Source organism: Astatotilapia calliptera, chromosome 18 (assembly GCF_964374335.1).
Source record: "Astatotilapia calliptera chromosome 18, fAstCal68.1, whole genome shotgun sequence".
Taxonomy (NCBI): Eukaryota; Metazoa; Chordata; class Actinopteri; order Cichliformes; family Cichlidae; genus Astatotilapia; species Astatotilapia calliptera.
This window is the reverse complement of record NC_137439.1, coordinates 5,024,909-5,043,235: the sequence shown is the minus strand read 5'-3', so window position 1 is coordinate 5,043,235 and position 18,327 is coordinate 5,024,909. Positions and strand designations below refer to the sequence as shown.

Genomic DNA, 18,327 nt, shown 5'->3' with positions numbered 1-18,327 from the left:
ATTACCACAAAACCATTTGAATTTTAACATCAAAGAAAGCTGATGTCTAGTCATGGGGGAGGGGTGTGTGTGTGGGCTTTTGATGCCTCTAATCTGCCCAAAATCCAACGGCGAAGGGCGGAAGTGACGCAACTGTCAGTGCTCAGGCGTCATTTCCGTATTTCAGAGAGTTTGTCAACATTAGAGACTACCGGTGGTTAAAAATCGATCGTGCGGTATGAGGGGGAGATCAACCATCAGAGCAGACTGCAGGATATGAAGACAGCTGAGATAGAGTGACACATAACAGGTGTGTAAAACTGTGACGGTGTCAATGAGCTAACATAGCGCGCACGAGCTCAGTTTGAACGCTAACGGACTGAAATCAATGAGCCGGTGTGAGCTAGGTATTTATAGAAATAACACAAGTCCTCCTCTTGTTTTTAAATGAAGGGTTTTAGCATATAGCATCCGATAAGATACAGGGGAGAGTGACTTTACTATAAGCTGGTTTTTATACATTAAAATCAAAGAGTCGGTGACAGGAAGCTTCTGTTATCAGCACTGTGCTACCATCGGCTCTTTGTCCCTCAGCCCGCGGCCGCCTGCGGGGGCAGGTGTTCCGAAAGTGAATTTTTAAACGAGTTTTTTTTTTTGCAACATTATGTTTGGCCTGTATAAACTAATAATAAGGGGCCAAAATAGCCTCCCTCTGTCTGAACCTGCAGGCTCTCCCACACAGTGAGCAGCAAGCACAAGCTTGTGAGCATAATAACTGTATACATTCAGACAGAGCTATGATGGAGTCTTCTTTCAGACGCTGAGCGTATACAGGACAGTAACAGACATTAGAAGACTCAGCTCCTGCAAAGCTGCAAAGAAAATAAAGTCCACGTGTGCTGATTGTAAAGAGCTGTTTTTGAGACATCCAGCACTGACTGACGCAGACCAAACCAGAACCAAAGGCAGGAGCGACATTATTCTGATAAAAATCTGTAGGTTGGTCTGTTACAATAGATTATTTCCATAAGATCCACCACATCTGCCCTGCAGCTTCATTTAATACACTGATCATTGCAGTGCTCTGAACTCACCAATGTACATGTTCATGCACTGACAAAGATCACCTGTCAGTTAGCGCCTCAGGTTATATCCTGAAATAAAAACATTCTGTTAGGACAAAATAGACTGTTTCCAGCATTAAATCATGTAAATGGACTGCTCATTATACAGCACTAACATTCACAATAAACTAGGGTTTAGTATCTTGGCGTGCAGACTGGCGCAGTAAGTCAAGCCACAATATTACATCTTGTTGAGCAGACTGGTGCCCATGTTAATCTGTGACAAACGGCAGCAGTTAACATGAATGTGTTTTCTAAGTCACTAACGTGTTAAACAGCAGATAGAGTGAACGTGTCACATCCAGGTATGGCAGCCTTTGCTCACAACTGTATTTTCCTGTCATCATATTGGTAACATTTTTCTTATGTCCCACTGTTCCTCAAGACCTCCCACAACAAAATGAATTGTGAGAAAGAGGAGGGTCTGGATGACCAGGAGAGGAACAACAGCCTGGACCAAAAGGACCCAGATCCTCCTCCAATTAAAGAGGAAAAGAAGGAACTCTGCATCAGTCGAGAGGGAGAGCAGCTTGTAGTGAAGCAGGAAGCTGAAGACATCATCGTCTGGACCGGGGAAGAACAGCTCAGACTCCTGGATAACATGTGGAAACCAGAAATAAACTTACGCAGCACAGGTTTGTAAAACCAGCCAGCTAATGAGAGATATATTTCTACAGTTTGATAATCACAAACATCGAAATATTGAGATAATTTTTGCAAATTAGAATCCAAGAACTATGCAGTCACTTGCACCAGTGTCCAAAATGATCTGCCACAACTGAAGAATAAATTTCATTGGTAAATGTGAGTGACATGCTCACAAAGTAAAGACCTGCTAATAGTTAGCATTATATTTTCTCAATTGTGTGTTTTCCTGTTATGTTTCTCCTTTCAGATTTCCCACAACAGCATGACTGTAAAGAGGAGGTTCTCACAGACAAGCAGGACTTTAATCAAGAGATGAACTCAAGTATAAACAATGATGACCCTTCACAGATGAAAGAGGAACAGAAGGAACTCTGCACCAGTCAAAAGGGAGAGCATCTTGTACTGAAGCAGGAAGAAAGCAAGCATGTGGAATCAACTAGAAATGCAGAGCTGAAGAAAAGACCTCAGATAAACAGAAATAAGCGACTGTCGCGTAAATCTGAAACATGTGAAAACTCTGTAAAATGTGACATTTGTGGAAAAACCTTTTACTATAAATCCTCTTTGACAAGACATCTAAGAGTTCATAAAGGTGAGAGGCCACATTCTTGCAGCACCTGTGGGAGAGGATTTAGTCAGATGATAAACTTGAAAAGTCACATGAGAGTCCACACAGGTGAGAAGCCATATTGTTGTAGCACCTGTGGGAAAACATTTAGTTTCTCATCACCCTTCAGAAGCCACCTTAGAATTCACACAGGTGAAAAGCCACATTTGTGTGGCACCTGTGGAAAAAAATTCTACAAGAAATCAGATTTGGAAAGTCATATAAAAGTTCACTCGGATGAAAAGCCCCATTCTTGTAGCATGTGTGGTAAAAGATTCAAGCATATGATAAACTTGAAAGTTCACATGAGAATTCACACAGGTGAGAAGCCTTATTCTTGTAGGATCTGTGGGAGCAGTTTCAGAAAGAAATCATCACTGGAATGTCACGTAAGGAGTCACACAGGCGAGAAACCATTTGCTTGCAGCATCTGTGGGAAAGGATTCACCCAGACACCAAATTTAAAAATTCACATGAGAATCCATACAGGTGAGAAACCATATTTATGTAGCACATGTGGGAAAAGCTTCATTAGCTCATCAGAGTGCAAAAAACACATGAGAATCCACACGGGTGAAAAACCATATTCTTGTAACACATGTGCGAAAAAATTCACTTATAAATCAGGACTAGAAACTCACATGAAAATTCACACAGGTGAGAAGCCTCATTCTTGTAGCACCTGTGGGAAAAGCTACGCTACAATGGTATACTTGAAAATTCACATGAGAATACACACAGGTGAGAGGCCATATTGTTGTACTACATGTGGAAGAAGATTTAGTAATTTAACAGGATTCAAAAATCACATGAAAATTCACTCAGGTGAGAAGCGACATGCTTGTAGCACCTGTGGGAAAGGTTTCATTCAGCTGCAAAACCTGAAAAGGCATATGAGAACTCACACAGGTGAGAGGCCATTTTCTTGTAGCACCTGTGGGAAAGGATTTTGTGGCCTGTCCGGTTTAAAAAGACATATGACAGTACACACAGGTGAGAGGCCGTATTCTTGTAGCACCTGTGGGAAATCATTTAGAGAATTATCAACATTGAAAACTCACATGCGAATTCACACAGGTGAGAAGCCATATTCGTGTGGCACCTGCGGGAAAAGTTTCATTCAGTTGGCACAGTTGCAAAACCACCTGCGAATTCACACAGGCGAGAAGCCATATTTGTGTAGTACCTGTGGGAAAAGATTCCGTAATGTTACGAACATGAAATCTCACATGACAATTCACATGACGACTGGTTAAATGTTTCCTGTTTAAGAAATGTGTCAGTGTAGCATGTGTGTTAATAGTAGAGCGAGCAATGACAGTGCAAATCACACCTGTGGGATAAAATATGATTATCCCACAGGTATTATTCAGCTCAATACGGCATATATTTATTTTACACAATAACTAACTGTAACAATTGTTTATTCTATTAATTGTCTTATTCATACGATGCAGGGGAAACTCTGGTTTTATATTTGTCTGACTTCATATTTTTATTGTTTTAGGCTGTAGAGGTGACAAGCACAAGTTGTAGATAAACTTGTTCCACTAAACAGCTTTGTTATAGAGAAAGAAGCTTATATAAGTTTTTTTTTTTTTGTCACTTGTTGCTTATTATGGCAAATATTTAATTTCTCTGTTGTTCAGAGGTTTCACTGCACAATATTAAAAGCAGGGAAGTGTCACACAGAAGACACAAATATATCATTATGAACTTGATGTTCATTTTCATGAAAATTAAACTTCAGAAGATGCTGAAGGGTTTTGAGTTTTATAAGGTTTAAATAAAGATGTGTTTTAAACTCATGGCTTTTTTCTGAGTTGTAAAGTGAAGTCCCTACAGTAATAGAGAGAAAACGCCAACAGTCACATGTCCTTCTATAAACAACAACTTGGTGTAAGTGGGAAGGAAAAACTCTTTAACTTAAAAAATTGTGGCACTACATGCAGTGGTGCCAACATTAGCCATGTTAAAATGTTACCGTTAACAGGTGGTCAGGCTGTCCGCAGGCAAAGACTCAGAGATTTGGCTCTCCATTTCACAGCAGAGTCCTTTCACATTCTTCACATATCCGTGTTGGGCAGAGTGTAGAAACAGCTGCCGAATGGCATTTGTCAAATTAGGGTTTTTTTGAGAGTTTAATTCTTTTTTTGTGAAATCCATTTTCGATTTGACGTATTTATCAATGGATTAATAAATCATTTTGAAATATTGATTTATAAATAGTCTTTATTTAAAATGTAATTATTAAATAATAAGTTACTTTTGCAATGTTTAAATAAATAAAATAATTTAAAAAATACATTTGTAACTGAATTTGCAAATGCATTTTATTGCACTAACAATTCAAAATTGCAGCATAAAATTTTTTGGGGGTGTGTGTGGCTCTTGTGGTCCTCCATAATCATGTTGCTCAACTGGGCAAACAAAATTACTTGATCAGAGATTCATCCAGGAATCATCCTGATCACAATCAACCAATAACACGAGTAATGCGACTCCATGCGACTTGAGTGTGTGTCTTTATTCTGGTCCTTGATTTTGTAAACTTTGTTTCTTTTTGTCAAAATGTTGGCCTTAGTCCCATGTTTTTCCGTTAATCAACAAGGTTTAAAGTGGCTTTAGGTTAACCAAACAGGAAAATATCCACTTTGGGGTTTTCCCATTAATCCACACAAAGAGTTGTTTTTTTCTGGTCAGTGAACTTTAACCTTCTTTCTTTATGAATAAACTGTAACACCTGGAACTTGTCTGAGTTAACATGAGCTGCAAGTTATGTTTTCTTTTACACTTGGGTTTGTTTAATATATTGTTTTTTTCCCCCGTTGTGTTGTAATTGATAATTTGTGCTTGATGAGTTGTGCAAATGTAGGCTTCATTGATCTTTCAGAGTATGGCTTGGGAGTATGTCTTCAAATCAAAATCATGATCAATGAACATTTTACCATGATTATGATTAACCTTTCATGCATGAATTATGACAACCTCAATCTGGATTTTCACTCATCTTTAGGCATGAAAAAAAGATTTTTGAACTTCATTTTTAAGTTTAAGTATACCATTAACACTGACACAAATCCAAGAAAAGAGCCTTTGAATAGCTATCCACTGTAGTGACCACTACGCGTGAAAGCGTTAATAAATATGCTAGTAAAGCTTAGATTTTCTTTCCATATTTTGATGATAGTATTACTCTTGGTCACTGAAACAATTTTTCTCCCAGTTTCCCGTTTTCTTCTATTTGTTTGAGTCTTGAAAGGGTTTGAACTGCAGGAGGGGAGGGTTTCTGTGCGCACACACACACACACACACACACACACACAGTGCCTGAGATTACAATAAAGAACATCCCCTATTAGTGACGAAAAAGAGCCAACAGGAGAGAAAAAACTTGATAGTGACTTTCTGTCAGGGCAAGCAAATCAGGCAGTACGTGCCCAGTGAAATCTATGAACACATATGATCTAAAATCTGAGTGGCCACAATCTCTCTTCTTGCATCTCAAACAGCATTCTGTCATAAAGCGTCTTGCCTATTTGCAAACTTTAAATTACTGCCATCTTGTGACAGTGATCAGTTTTTCAGTTGGTCAAGTTGATCTTCGTTCAACAACTTTACTTTGACATTAAATATGGCACACAGGGCTGGTTCAATTTTTTTTTTTTTTAAAGATCACACATTAAACCATATTATTCGACACAAGTTTTAATTAGATTGTGTTGACATCTTACAATAAATGACCCACATCACAAAGAAACAGTGCGAGAGATTAAATATACAGGACAGGATAAAAATCAAGTTTAGTCTTCATTAAAATAAATATCACCACAAAATAACTAATGTTCATAAAAAAAATATGTTATGTGTTTCTTGATCTTTGTCAGTTTTTAATCTTATGTAGTGTAACCTGTTTAGTGGCTAATAAAAATATCAAACTAAAACATATTTAAAACTAGGATGAAATTAGTAGAATAATATTTTCTTTTTTTCCATCTCGGTGATGAAATAACCTTCAGAGCATATTCAAGCTGGAACTTTGTCTCCATGGCAGACTTCAAAGCACTTATAAAAGCTTCTGAAGCTGAAGAGTAAACCTGCTATTCATAAACTAAAAAATAAATGTTACTTGTTGACTTCTGGGTAAGTCTGTGTCAAATCAACAAAGACTTCTGCTAGCCCATCTCAGATTTGCATAAAAATTTTACAGTAGAAATTTTAAACATTTATACTGATTGCCGTGAAATTTTAGTTTCATATATTGAATAGTTTTTTTTTTGTTTTTTTAAATGGTCCAATGACCCACTTTCAGCCCTTTCCCCCCCCTACTCTACCTACCTACCATTTTGAGTCCTACTGCTTACACAACTCTGAACATTTTTATTCAAATTAGAAAAGGTTCAACAGAAACTTTTTGTTTTTATAGAAATTTAATTTGATGCTTTTTAAGAAATTAAATCCTGTCCAGTCTAGCAGCTTTTAAAATACGAATTATGGTGTAAAAATCACTTTTGTGCCAAACATATGTAGCTTTTCCAAGATACATTCCATGAAGTCTCTATCCGGTTGTTCAGTCTGACGTCACTAGCCGTGTCTGGGTCTAAACTCCGCTGCAGGTCCATATATCAAACGATCACTGTGGCATTACTGAGAGTTGAAAAACTGTCTAAAGTCTTTCATCTTTAATAAAATGATCAGCGTTCTGCTCTACCAGGTGTAACAATTGAGTTTAACATCCAGGCATCCATGAAAACGGAATTTATGACATTTAACGGAGTTAGAAGTTAGCAGGGAGTTAGCTCGCTAGCTTCTATCTAAATACAATATAGCATGTCCTGACTGCGGGGTTTTGGAAACAAATTAAAACGTACAGCTCTGCTATCACTTCCAACATAAATGAAGACAGAAAACTAAACAGCAGTGACGCTTGTAGGGTTACTGAAGTTGGGCTAGCTGGTATATAATGATGTGCTACGTGACCGCTAGCGACACAGCTATGTTAGCATAATATAAACAAGCTAACTTTTTTTCCACTCGATAAAAGTTAACGTGAGTGTTCTCGGTGGTCAGAAACAAATGTAATCGCATGGCAGGATGCTGTAAAAGGACCAAACTTCAGCCAGGAGAACAACTGAGATAATCCATCCACAATACGAGGTTAGTCATTCATATACTGTTGCATGGGCTGGGCTGTAGTTACATCCTAGGGTTTTAAAAACTGAGCTTAAATAAATGATTAGCGGTAATAAAAGCCGAGGGAGGTCAACAGTGATCACTGACTGTTTTAGGAGCTTTTTGAGATTAAATAGAAGAAAATACATAACATTAAACATGTTAACAACACAAAAGCCATATTAAACGCAGACTACTTTAGACCCGGAAGTAGGATTCGTCGCGTCATCACTGAACAACCGGATAGGCTCCTCTTGTTTATGTTTCTTTTATTGGCTTATTTCATCATTTTATTTGTGTTATTTCAGTTATTAGATTATATGTAACATAGTATATTATAATATGACAATGTCTAAGCTGACAGGCAGAAGAGGAAAAAAATACTGCTTTTGGACAATTCTGATAATTCTAGTTAAAATATGAAAAGAGGGAAAATATGCCCACACTTTGAAACATAACATTGTTATGTAAATTGGAGAAGGCTCAACAGAAACTTTCTGTTTTGATAAAAATCAGATTTAATGATTTGATTAACCTCCTAAGACCCAAACTCTTCCACGGCATGCATTTTTAATTTATCTTTGATATCGGGGCATATTGGGACCTGATGAATGTAAAAACAAAGAATTACCAGATTTTTTTTTTTACCTGATTTTTGTTTCTAAGAAAAATGAGAGCCACATATGAGGATATTTGTTTAAAATTTCGATAGAACAGTAGCAGTATAATGTCCTCATTAGTGGATATCAGGCCATTGTTGAGCAAAATTTAGTATTTTGGTCTAAATAACCCAAAATGTGATGTCCACATATGTGGACGGCAGGTCCTAGGAGAAACATGCAAATATCTAATGAAATTATTTTCTGAGTTGTAATTACACAACCATCTAGAAACTTGTTCTATTCAGATTAAACTCTTTACGGATATTTTTGTTTTTGTTAAAACATTTATCGTATTTGCTCAAATGCTTGAAAGCTGAATGAAAATAGAATATTATCACTTTACGACTTAGTTAGAAACCATTTAAGTTTTGAAAGTAACTTAAAACATATAACTTTTTGTTTTGTTTTTGTTTAATATATGAAGCTAAAATTTCACAGGACTAGTTATACAGGTTTAAAATTTCTACCGTGAAATGTTAATACATATTGAAGATAGTTCAGTAGGAAATGTTCTAAAAACTGGCTTATTTGAGACCCTTTATAAAACTGGGCTTCCAATTACATCAGAACAAAAACACAGCCAACTTGAATGACTATTATTAAAAGCTATTCCATACTGACCAGAATATAAGGTCATCTTTTTTCCCCTCAGGTGTAGCTGTGATTTTCCTCACTATGCATTCTAACAGTCACACACTCCTACTCTGCCACATTTTGTAGGGTAGTATGAATTCTCATGTGACTTTTTAAATGAGTCAACTGACTGAAATTTTTCCCACAGGTGCTACAAGTATATGGCTTCTCACCTGTGTGAATTCTTGAGTGAGTTGTCAGGTTTTTAATATGACTAAATCTTTTTCCACAGGTGCTACAAGAATATGGTTTCGCACCTGTGTGGATTCTTAGATGAGTTTGCAACGTCGAATTCTGACGAAAGGTTTTCCCACAGATGTTACAAGAATGTGGTTTCTCTCCCGTGTGAATTCTTATGTGCGTTTTCAAGTTTATCAAATTAGTGAATCTTTTATCACACATATCACAAGAATACGGCTTTTCGCCTGTGTGAACTCTCATGTGAATTTTCAAGTGTATCATTTGGCTAAAACTTTTCCCACAGGTGCTACAAGAATATGGTCTTTCACCGGTATGAATTCTCATGTGCGATTTGAATGCTGACATGTCATTAAACTTATTTCCACAGATGCTACAAGGATGAGGCTTCTCACCTGTGTGAATTCTCATGTGCTTTCTTAAGTGTATCATCTGACTAAATCTCTTCCCACATGTGACACAAAAATATGGCTTCTCACCTGTGTGAGCTCTCAGATGTCTATTAAGTTTGGACTGATACTGAAAAAATTTTCCACAAGTGTCACATTTTAATAATTTTTTACTTGATGCTAAGTCCACATGCTCGCTTTCTTCTTGTTCTAGGCTCTCTGGGTCAGGAGAGTTGTGAAAAAGGAACTGGTCACTGTTTGGTTCTGATTTACACTCCTCGTAAGTAGAAGCAGCCATAAAGGTCTCAGTCTCCTCCTTCAATACAAGCGGTTCTTCCTCATGACTGATGCAGATTTCCTCCTGTTCTTCTTTAATCTGCAGAGGTTCTGGATCCTCCTGGTCCAGATTGGAGTTCCTCTCTTGGTTACAGACCTGCTGATCTGTGACAACTTCTTCCTCCTTACCGATATCCTGCTGGTGGAGGTCTGTATAAAGACATTAAACATAAAAAAGTTTAGTGTATAAAACACAGGAGAAAATAGAAAATAGAAATTGTTCAATTAACTGCTTCCCACTGGTTATTAATGCTGATGGTTGCTGCTGCAGAAAAAAAAAAAACTGACAGTGAGCTCAGCTGCAGGTAATTTTAATTTTCCTTCAGATCCACACTTTGCTGAATTGGAAGCTAGTGCGATTCTTTGAGGACTAGAGTGATGTGTTCGCTAAGGTGTGCGTTTGGGAGTAGTTTTGGTGTTGTGTTTTGAATTCATCGTAGATGGGACACTGCTGCATAACTTCAGCATGTATACAATGAGTAGCAATAATTTAGGGAAATGATGGTTTGGTACGGTGTTCAGTTATATTACTGAGAAGCACTGGACTTACCTTTCCAATAAATTTCTAGTTTTTGCAAGGCAAGATTGGACTTGCAGGGAATCTAGATTTTTGTGTTTTCCTGCAATAAAGAAGACAAAACTGGCAATCAATCTCTTAAGACACCTGTGTTTAATTATGGATTTCATGGACAAGTGGCAGCAGATATAAACTAAACTAGAATAAGGACTGAACACTATTTGACTCCACAAACAGTGACCTAAAAACGCTTTTTACCTACTGTGGTAACCATCTTTGAAAAATAAGCCACTCTCTCTTTCTCAGGTTATTCAGTGTAAGAAAGAGATCCCTCATATGAAACATTTTAACTTTAGTGTTTAGGTCTTGTTTTTTTCACCCCCATCAGTGTTTTTAGCTCATCTACTTTTTTTGGCTCAAGGGTTTGGCCCTATTTGGTTTAAATCTAAAGCCCCTTGTCCACTAGTACCTACTCAGATCAACTCGGCACGGTTCGCACAGTTTCCAGGATTTTCCATTAGGTCACAGTGCCTGGTACCAGGTACTGTTTTAGTACCTGCTCGCCCAGGGTTCCAAGTGATCCAACCAGATACTAAAATGTGACGTTGTCGCGCTGCATGTCACATTGGCTGGTCAGTAGCATCACTCGATGAGTCATGAGAGCATCTCGCTCACGAAAGTCAAAACCACCATTTCTGAAACTCGGCAACAAAAGAAATTACTACAAAAAACAACGCCATGCTCTCCCAAGTGTGACGAAAAGCTACAGACTGAGCAGCAGGGATATATTTGCTTCGACATCCACATTTGTTGTATGTCGCATATTAATTATGTCGCAGGATGCGTACACAGGTTTTTATGACAACAAGCACGCAAACAAGGTACTACTGGGTTGTAATGGAAAACCAGTCGATTTGAGTGCAGTCGACTGCAGTGTGCATTCACACTGAAGTCAATTTGACAACGACAATTGCATAATTTTGCCTCATCTATTTGAGAAGACCTGGAGAGAAGCACTGACACTGCCGACCTTCACCCAGTATGTGACGTGCCACACGAGAGACAATAAAACATTGGACCTACTGTATGCCAATGCAAAAGAGGCATAAAGTTGAGATGACCATGGGGAGGACATAGACAGCCTTGTGACCTGTTTTACTGGCTACAATAACTTCAGTGTGGATAATACCGTACCCACCAGGACTGTGCAGCGTTTCTCCAACAACAAACCCTGGATTACCCCAGAAATTAAAGCCATCCTCAAGCAGAAGAGGAGGGTCTTCAAAGCCAGAGACAAGGAGGAGCTGAAAAGGGTGCAGAGAGAGCTGAAAGGCCTGATCAGGAATGTAAAGGCCAGCTACTGGAAGAAGATGGAAGACCAGCTTCTGCAGAACAATGTTAGCGAAGTCTGGAGAGGCCTTATAACCATCTCAGATCACAAGGATCAGAACTTTCTGCCTGTGGGGGATGCAAGGTGGGCAAGTGAACTGAATCACTTCTTTAACAGTTTTGATTTATCCATGAGGCAGTCTTCAACATCGGCTGCAGACTCACCCACCCTCACTGCTGCTGTTCCACCTCTGACACATCATACCTCTTCTACTCACCCTGCTCACAACTCCCCACCCCAAACACAGCATCCAGCACACAACCGACACAAGGCTCTAGCCTGTCTCTCTCGACCATCCAGGTTAGGAGGGAACTGAGGAAGACCAGAACCAAGAAGGCAGCGGGTCCAGACGACATCAGCTCAAGGGTCGTCAGGTCCTGCACAGATAAACTCTGTGGGGTGATGGAGCACATCTTCAACCTGAGCCTGAGGCTGGGGAGAGTCCCACACCTCTGGAAAACCTCTTGTGTTGCACTAGTGCAAAAGACTCCACGTCCCAAGGACCTCAACAGCTACAGGCCCACCTGATGAAGACCCTGGAGCGGCTGGTCCTGGCTCAGCTTCCGTGCCTGGTGAGTTCATCATTAAACCCACTTCAGTTTGTCAAACTGCTGAGACTCAGCAGTCCATCTGCATCTTAAGGATAAAGGACACTCTTTCGAGGATGCCAATGTTCACATTTTGGACAGAGAGGACAGATGGTTTGAAAGAGGAGTGAAAGAAGCCATCTATGTCCACTGTGAGCGACCATCTTTGAACAGAGGCGGGGGTTTACGACACCAACTGTCTGCCATCTATAATCCAGTTTTGAGATCCCTCCCCAGACGCCTTAACGCCCACTCACATCCTGGGCCATCTGATCTCAGGAATTCGCATGATAAGGTGGGGCCAGGTTTCACAATGAACTCACCCGAAACTCTGGCTGATTGGGACCCACACCCAGTTTCACACCTTGGCTCAGGCGATTAGAGGATCATCAGGGGGTCCTTTTGTCCCTCTGTGGGGGGAAACTCCCACTAGGTTTATATCTGGGACTCTCCACCATTTGACCCTAGAACTGAAGAAGCTTCTCGGATGAGAGGTGAAACGTCTTCAAGTAACTTAAAAAAGTCCAGACGCTTTTCTTTGCAAGCTCCTTTGACTACGATGACCTGGATGACTGAGAACCTTCACAGCCACTTCAGTTTGCCTACCAGCCTGGCATTGGAGCAGATGAAGCTGCCATTCACCACCTACATCGTTCACTCTCTCACCTGGAGACCGCTGGGAGCACTGTGAGAATAATGTTCTTTGATTTCTCCAGTGCCTTCAACAACATTCTTCCCACGGTCCTGAAGGACAAGCTGGAGAACTCGGGAGTGGACCATCACCTCACAACATGGATAATGGACTACCTCACCGACCGACCACAGTATTTGAGAACTCAGGGCTGTGTGGCAGTCATCTGCAGTACAGGGGCCCCACAGGGAACGGTTCTGGCTCCGTTGCTCTTCACCATCTACACTGCAGACTTCTCCCACAACTCCACCCAGTGCTTCCTGCAGAAGTTCTCTGATGACTCTGCAATAGTCGGCCTCATCACTGATGGGGACGACAAGGAGTACAGAGACTTTGTGGACTGGTGCCAGCAGAACTACCTCCAGATCAACACTAGTAAAACCAAGGAGCTGGTGGTAGACTTCCGCAAGCACAAACATCCTCCACTGCAACCACTAAACATCCAAGGTATGGACAATAAGGCTATGGATAGCTACATGTACCTTGGTGTTCATCTGAACAATAAACTGGACTGGACTCACAATTCAGATGCCCTCTACAGAAGAGGGCAGAGCAGGCTGTACCTGCAGGTCTTGTGGAGTGAAGGGCCCACTCCTGAAGACCTTCTATGAGTCTGTGGTGGGCTCAGCCATCTTTTACTGTGTGGTCTGCTGGGGACAGAAACAGACTGAACAGGCTGATCTGGAGGGCCAGCTCTGTTTTAGGATGCCCTAAAGGTTGGCTAAGTTGTTATCCCTGGTGGACAACATCTCTCACTCCATGCAGGAGACTCTAACAACACTGAGCAGCTCCTTCAGTGGCAGGCTGTGGCCCCCACGATGTGGGATGGAGAGATTCCTCAGGTCTTTCCTTCCAACTGCTGTCAGACTCTACAACATGGTCTCTGCAGATGACTGCACACGTGCAGACAGACACACACACATCGGATACACAATTGTAACCGTCTCCCTGATGTGCAATATTACAAAGTGCAATTTTTTTCCTACAACAACAGAGCTCTTTGTACAGTATTTTATCTTATTTGTATAGTACTTTATTCTATTGTATATAGTATTTTATTCTTGTTGTATAGTATTCTATTCTAGCTTACCCTATCCTATTGTGTTTTATTAACATTTACCACTCTTAAACTTGTACTTTCTGCCGTGACCGAAAGATTTCCCACGTGTGAGACTAATAAAGGTTATCTCACCTCATCTTATCTTAGGTTGAACCTTTATCATGCAAAAAAGAAACCAGAAACGCTGTCGTCTTCTCTGAACCAAAGCTTGTTTAAAATGGAATTAGATCAAAAACTGTACTGAAACTACATGTGAAGTTTTTTTTTTTTTGAAAATACTTTACCACATTCTCTGGTCTAAAAATGAGAGACACCATCTGGTTTTTTTAATCAGCACTCAGTTCAAAAACCTGCATCTTTGTTGGTACAGAGGTGCATTTGTATCCACTGACCTGGCAGCTTACACATCTGGAAAAGCACCAACAATGCTGAAAGGTATATCCAGATGACGTAGTTTTAAGGAAGACCTTGCATATATCAGCAAGACAAAGCTGAATGTCATACTGCATTTATTACAACAGCATTAGTTTGTAGTAGAAGAATTACGATCCTGTGAAAAACCAAGTACACTCTTAGTGATTCAGTAGCTTGTAGAACCACATCCAGCAGTAATAACTTGAAGTCATCACTTTCCGTGTGACTTAATCAGTCTCTCACATCATTGTGGAGAAATTTTGGCCCACTCATCTTTACGAGTTCATTAAAGTTTATGGGGGATTGTTTATAAACATTTAGGGAACTCTTAGCATTTTATGTCCAAAGCGTGCCCTGAGTGCATGTGTAGTAAAATGGCTGAGTAATGAAGGTATCAGGACAATGGTCAACCCATGGGACAAAAGATCTTTTGTCGCAATAATTTCTCCAAGTTTCTATTTCTTTCATGTCTGTGAAGGTTCTCAGTCATCCAGGTCATCGTAGTCTAAGGAGCTTGGAAAGAAAAGCGTCTGGACGTCTTTAAGTTGCTTGAAGACGTTTCACCTCTCATCCGAGAAGCTTCTTCAGTTCTAAGGTCAAATGGTGGAGAGTCCCAGATTTTATCCCAGTGGGAGTTTCCCCCCAAAGAGGGACAAAAGGACCCCCTGATGATCCTCTACCTAATGACATGAGCCAAGGTGTGAAACGGGTGTGGGTCACAATGAGCTCACCTGAAACCCTGGCTTATTGTGACCCACACCCGTTTTCACACCTTGGCTCATCTTCTCGGATGAGAGGTGAAACATCTTCAAGCAACTTAAAGAAGTCCAGGCACTTTTCTTTCCAACCTCCTTAGACTATTTCTTTCATATTATTCCCTCTCCACTCTCTCCTTGCGTCCTTTATACTATCCCTAAAAATTTTAGTACCTTTTAGCTAAGTTTAAAATCCTAAAAGAGTTCTATAATTTTTATGGACTTTTATTTACAGTTTAACATACCTATTCTGTGTAGCTTTATTTCAGGTTTCCAAATGGTATCCAGCAGTCTGAGCCGCTCTTTCCCGGTCCAGACGATGATGCCTTCGGCCTCCTGACCGGTGCAGACTTCCTCCTGTTCCTCTTTAATCTGTGGAGGCTCTGGGTCATTTTGGTTCAGACTGGAATTCCTCTCCTGGTTACAGACCTGCTGATCATGCACACCCTCCTCTTCCTCACAATTCATGTTGATGTGGGAGGACTTTAGAAACAAAGGGATGTAAGAAAAATGTTACTAATGTGATGACAGGAACACACAGATATAATCCAGAAGGACTGTACACTGCGAGCATGTCTCTCACTTTAATGTGCACAAATTTGACAAATGTGTCGGGAGTACCGTGTAAGACAGTCTCGAGTTCTGGTGTTCTTATTTGCAAAGTTCAGAATACAAAACATTCAGGTAGTGGCTTAAAGTGTGAAGCAGCTATTTGATTAAAAGTTGTACCCTGCAGAATCACACATGTCTAAAGAGGAAACAGCTTTTCCTAAATCCATGATAAAAACACGCTGCAGATAAACAATCAGTTGCATTTAATTTTGCCCATGAGAACTTCTCTGCCTATGATGGGAGATCTACTCCAAGATTCACATTAAGAGCTACTTTCCTTTGTCCAGTGTCTTTCACTCATTTCAATCAGACATACTGTCAAGCACAGAAAACCAAGGGAGGCTCTGCTGCTGCCATGAGATTAGCTGCAGCGAGATTACTGCTGGATACCTTTAGTTTAAGGGTGCTCTATCTCAGCAAAACTTGGAAATATTTTGAGAAACATTTCAATTTCAATTATTTTACCTGATCATTTAAAAATTAATTTTCTTACACCCAGAGTTGGCACAAATACAGGCTTTCTTTACTTATGCAGAAGTACCGATATACTCCAATAAAAGTTGAAGTACTGATTCAACTTCTTTACTCAAGTAAAAGTGAAAAAGTACAGGCTCTGAAATGCACTCAAAACAAGAAAGCAAAAACTAATTCATTGAAGAACATTTCTATTTCCTATTTCTATGCAAAGCTAACTGAACTTCATGCTAAACTAATGTAATGGTAAAATAAAATTAGTAGAATACAAACTTTGTTTGTCTGAATTCAATTCTAATAAATGTACTCAGCTTGAATCAGTTAAGTAGGACATCAAGAGTGAAAAAGAAGGAAAAAAAATATCTCTGTTTGCTGTTGCCGACATTGTAGAGGGCGACTTTGCCACTAAACAGCAAAATGAGCACAGTGAGAGGTTAAAGTGGATTCAGCAGGTGGGGGAACCTTGAAATCAGTTGTAGTGGCTCAGTGTGAGGAAAAGAATGACAACTCACAATAATTTATATTGAGAGCAGATTATCTTAATGTGCAGGCTGTGATCAGATGACCTGCTGCTACTGCTGAGGTTTACTGTGGATTCACACACCTGCATCAGATGTTTCATGAGTTTTTCTGGCTGATTTCCATCCTCTACACTGACAGTACACTGTTGATGCTGTCTATTTTCTAGATGGTAAAAAGGTTGAATTCAGTGAATTATGAATTATTCTCCTACCTTTGAATCTAACCTCTCTTCTTCCTCTCCTGTCCTCTTTCTTATCTTTCTCCATCTCTGTGTGACATCAGCTCTCTTTCTTTTTTCTCCCTGTGAAATATAGCAGCTGGAGCTTTAGCTAGCAACACACTGTGAACAACTGCACACAGTTTGTGTGTTTGCTGATGTTTGTTCAACCTTTGAACTTGAAATGACCTGTGACTTAAATAACATCACTCCCTTGTGTTCGTTCCTCTTCTGTAGCGTTATCTAAATGTTAAAAGTACTGCAACTTACAGACATTTGCAGTTGTTCCAAAAATATAACAAAATAAAATAAAATAAAAACACCACCTCATGTTAACCCCTTACTATGGCACACCGTTTTGCCTCTTTTATCCCTTTTTATGTGACATCCTCTGGTAATTAATACACAAACAGGATTCCCTTTTATGTGTTACTGTTTAGGCTCAAATAAGTTTGATGTTTGGAGGCGAGAGGCGGAGAGAAAAACATGTATTTAAAAAAGGTGAGGGTCGTCTGCTAGGGTGTTAGGACCTGATCGGGGGTGTTTTCCACAATATTTCTCAAAGTAATCTGCAGGTTGTACAAACACAGTGACATTCAAACTGTTGTAAGCGACCCAAGGACCTAAAATCTGCCAAGCACATCTGTCCTAGATATTATCAAAGTCATTTAAAGCAGAAAAAAAGGTTTACAAAACGTGACTTTTAACAACTGCACACAGAGTAGACACAATAAGGGAGATTCAAAATGATATTTTCCAAAGAGATACGTAGATCCTGCTGACTACAGCCAACCAACACATAAAAAAGGATATTAAAGATTTTTTTTTAAAGAAAGGAAAACACGCCAGCACTGCCAACCCCTTTTATGCAGAACAAAGTCGCTTCCCTCAGTGTCTCAGTGGGTATTTAACGTCAAATATTTACATTTAAAATAAAGAGAAGCGCTTGATTTTAGCCTGTTAGCCTACAAACTGAGCCGCTACATGAGCTCCAGCACGGTTCACACTCCCGTGTTAGCTCACCGAGACCGTCTCAGTGTTACACACCTGTAATGTGTGGCTTTATGTCGGGTTTCCAGCTGATGTCCAGCAGTCTGAGCTGACGGCTGGTCTCCTTCTCATGCCGGACGATCGTTTTTTCTTTTTCTTTTTTTTTTTTAACTTGTTAGCAGATTTCTTCAACAACAATCACTCTGAAACCCGAACACTAGACATGTTAAACAGTAACCATTGCGTCATTTCCGTCATTTCTCTTCTATTGTACTTCCGGTGGACTAGAAAGCCTAAAAGCGTATTGCTGCGCTTCTCAGGTCAGTCAGACGAAAGTAAAGTCCTTACAT

General features: G+C 39.8%; 2 protein-coding genes across 4 annotated transcripts; one reads left to right on the top strand and one right to left on the bottom strand.

The window, feature by feature from the left end:
• The first annotated feature begins 119 nt into the window (after positions 1-119).
• On the top strand, positions 120-4,665 carry LOC113010229 (uncharacterized). Its single transcript, XM_026149215.2, has 3 exons — positions 120-289; positions 1,489-1,738; positions 1,999-4,665. The coding sequence occupies exons 2-3, from the start codon at positions 1,504-1,506 to the stop codon at positions 3,612-3,614; spliced, it is 1,851 nt and encodes a 616-aa protein (XP_026005000.2). The 5' UTR covers positions 120-289; positions 1,489-1,503; the 3' UTR covers positions 3,615-4,665.
• Positions 4,666-6,050: 1,385 nt separating this feature from the next.
• LOC113010283 (uncharacterized) lies at positions 6,051-18,300 on the bottom strand. 3 transcript variants are annotated; one of them, XM_026149294.2, is made up of 4 exons: positions 18,035-18,300; positions 16,982-17,071; positions 15,408-15,645; positions 6,051-9,898 (listed from the first exon to the last, which is right to left on the bottom strand). In XM_026149294.2, the coding sequence occupies exons 3-4, from the start codon at positions 15,628-15,630 to the stop codon at positions 8,892-8,894; spliced, it is 1,230 nt and encodes a 409-aa protein (XP_026005079.2). In that variant the 5' UTR covers positions 15,631-15,645; positions 16,982-17,071; positions 18,035-18,300; the 3' UTR covers positions 6,051-8,891. The 3 variants fall into 3 exon arrangements, with proteins under 3 accessions (XP_026005079.2, XP_080148801.1, XP_026005080.2); XM_026149295.2 differs by lacking the exon at positions 16,982-17,071 and adding an exon at positions 10,299-10,368 and having other exon boundaries at positions 9,762-9,898; positions 18,035-18,297; XM_080292675.1 differs by lacking the exon at positions 16,982-17,071 and having other exon boundaries at positions 18,035-18,296.
• Positions 18,301-18,327: the final 27 nt, after the last annotated feature.

What these genes read in the sequence shown, in the direction of transcription:
- LOC113010229 (XM_026149215.2), top strand. Translation starts at nt 1,504, where the DNA reads ATGAATTGTGAGAAAGAGGAGGGTCTGGATGACCAGGAGAGGAACAAC. An exon ending in AATAAACTTACGCAGCACAG is followed by an intron (nt 1,739 to 1,998) that starts GTTTGTAAAACC and finishes TTCTCCTTTCAG; the next exon opens with ATTTCCCACAACAGCATGAC.
- LOC113010283 (XM_026149294.2), bottom strand. Translation starts at nt 15,630, where the DNA reads ATGAATTGTGAGGAAGAGGAGGGTGTGCATGATCAGCAGGTCTGTAAC. An exon ending in AATAAAGCTACACAGAATAG is followed by an intron (nt 9,899 to 15,407) that starts GTATGTTAAACT and finishes GTCTTTATACAG; the next exon opens with ACCTCCACCAGCAGGATATC.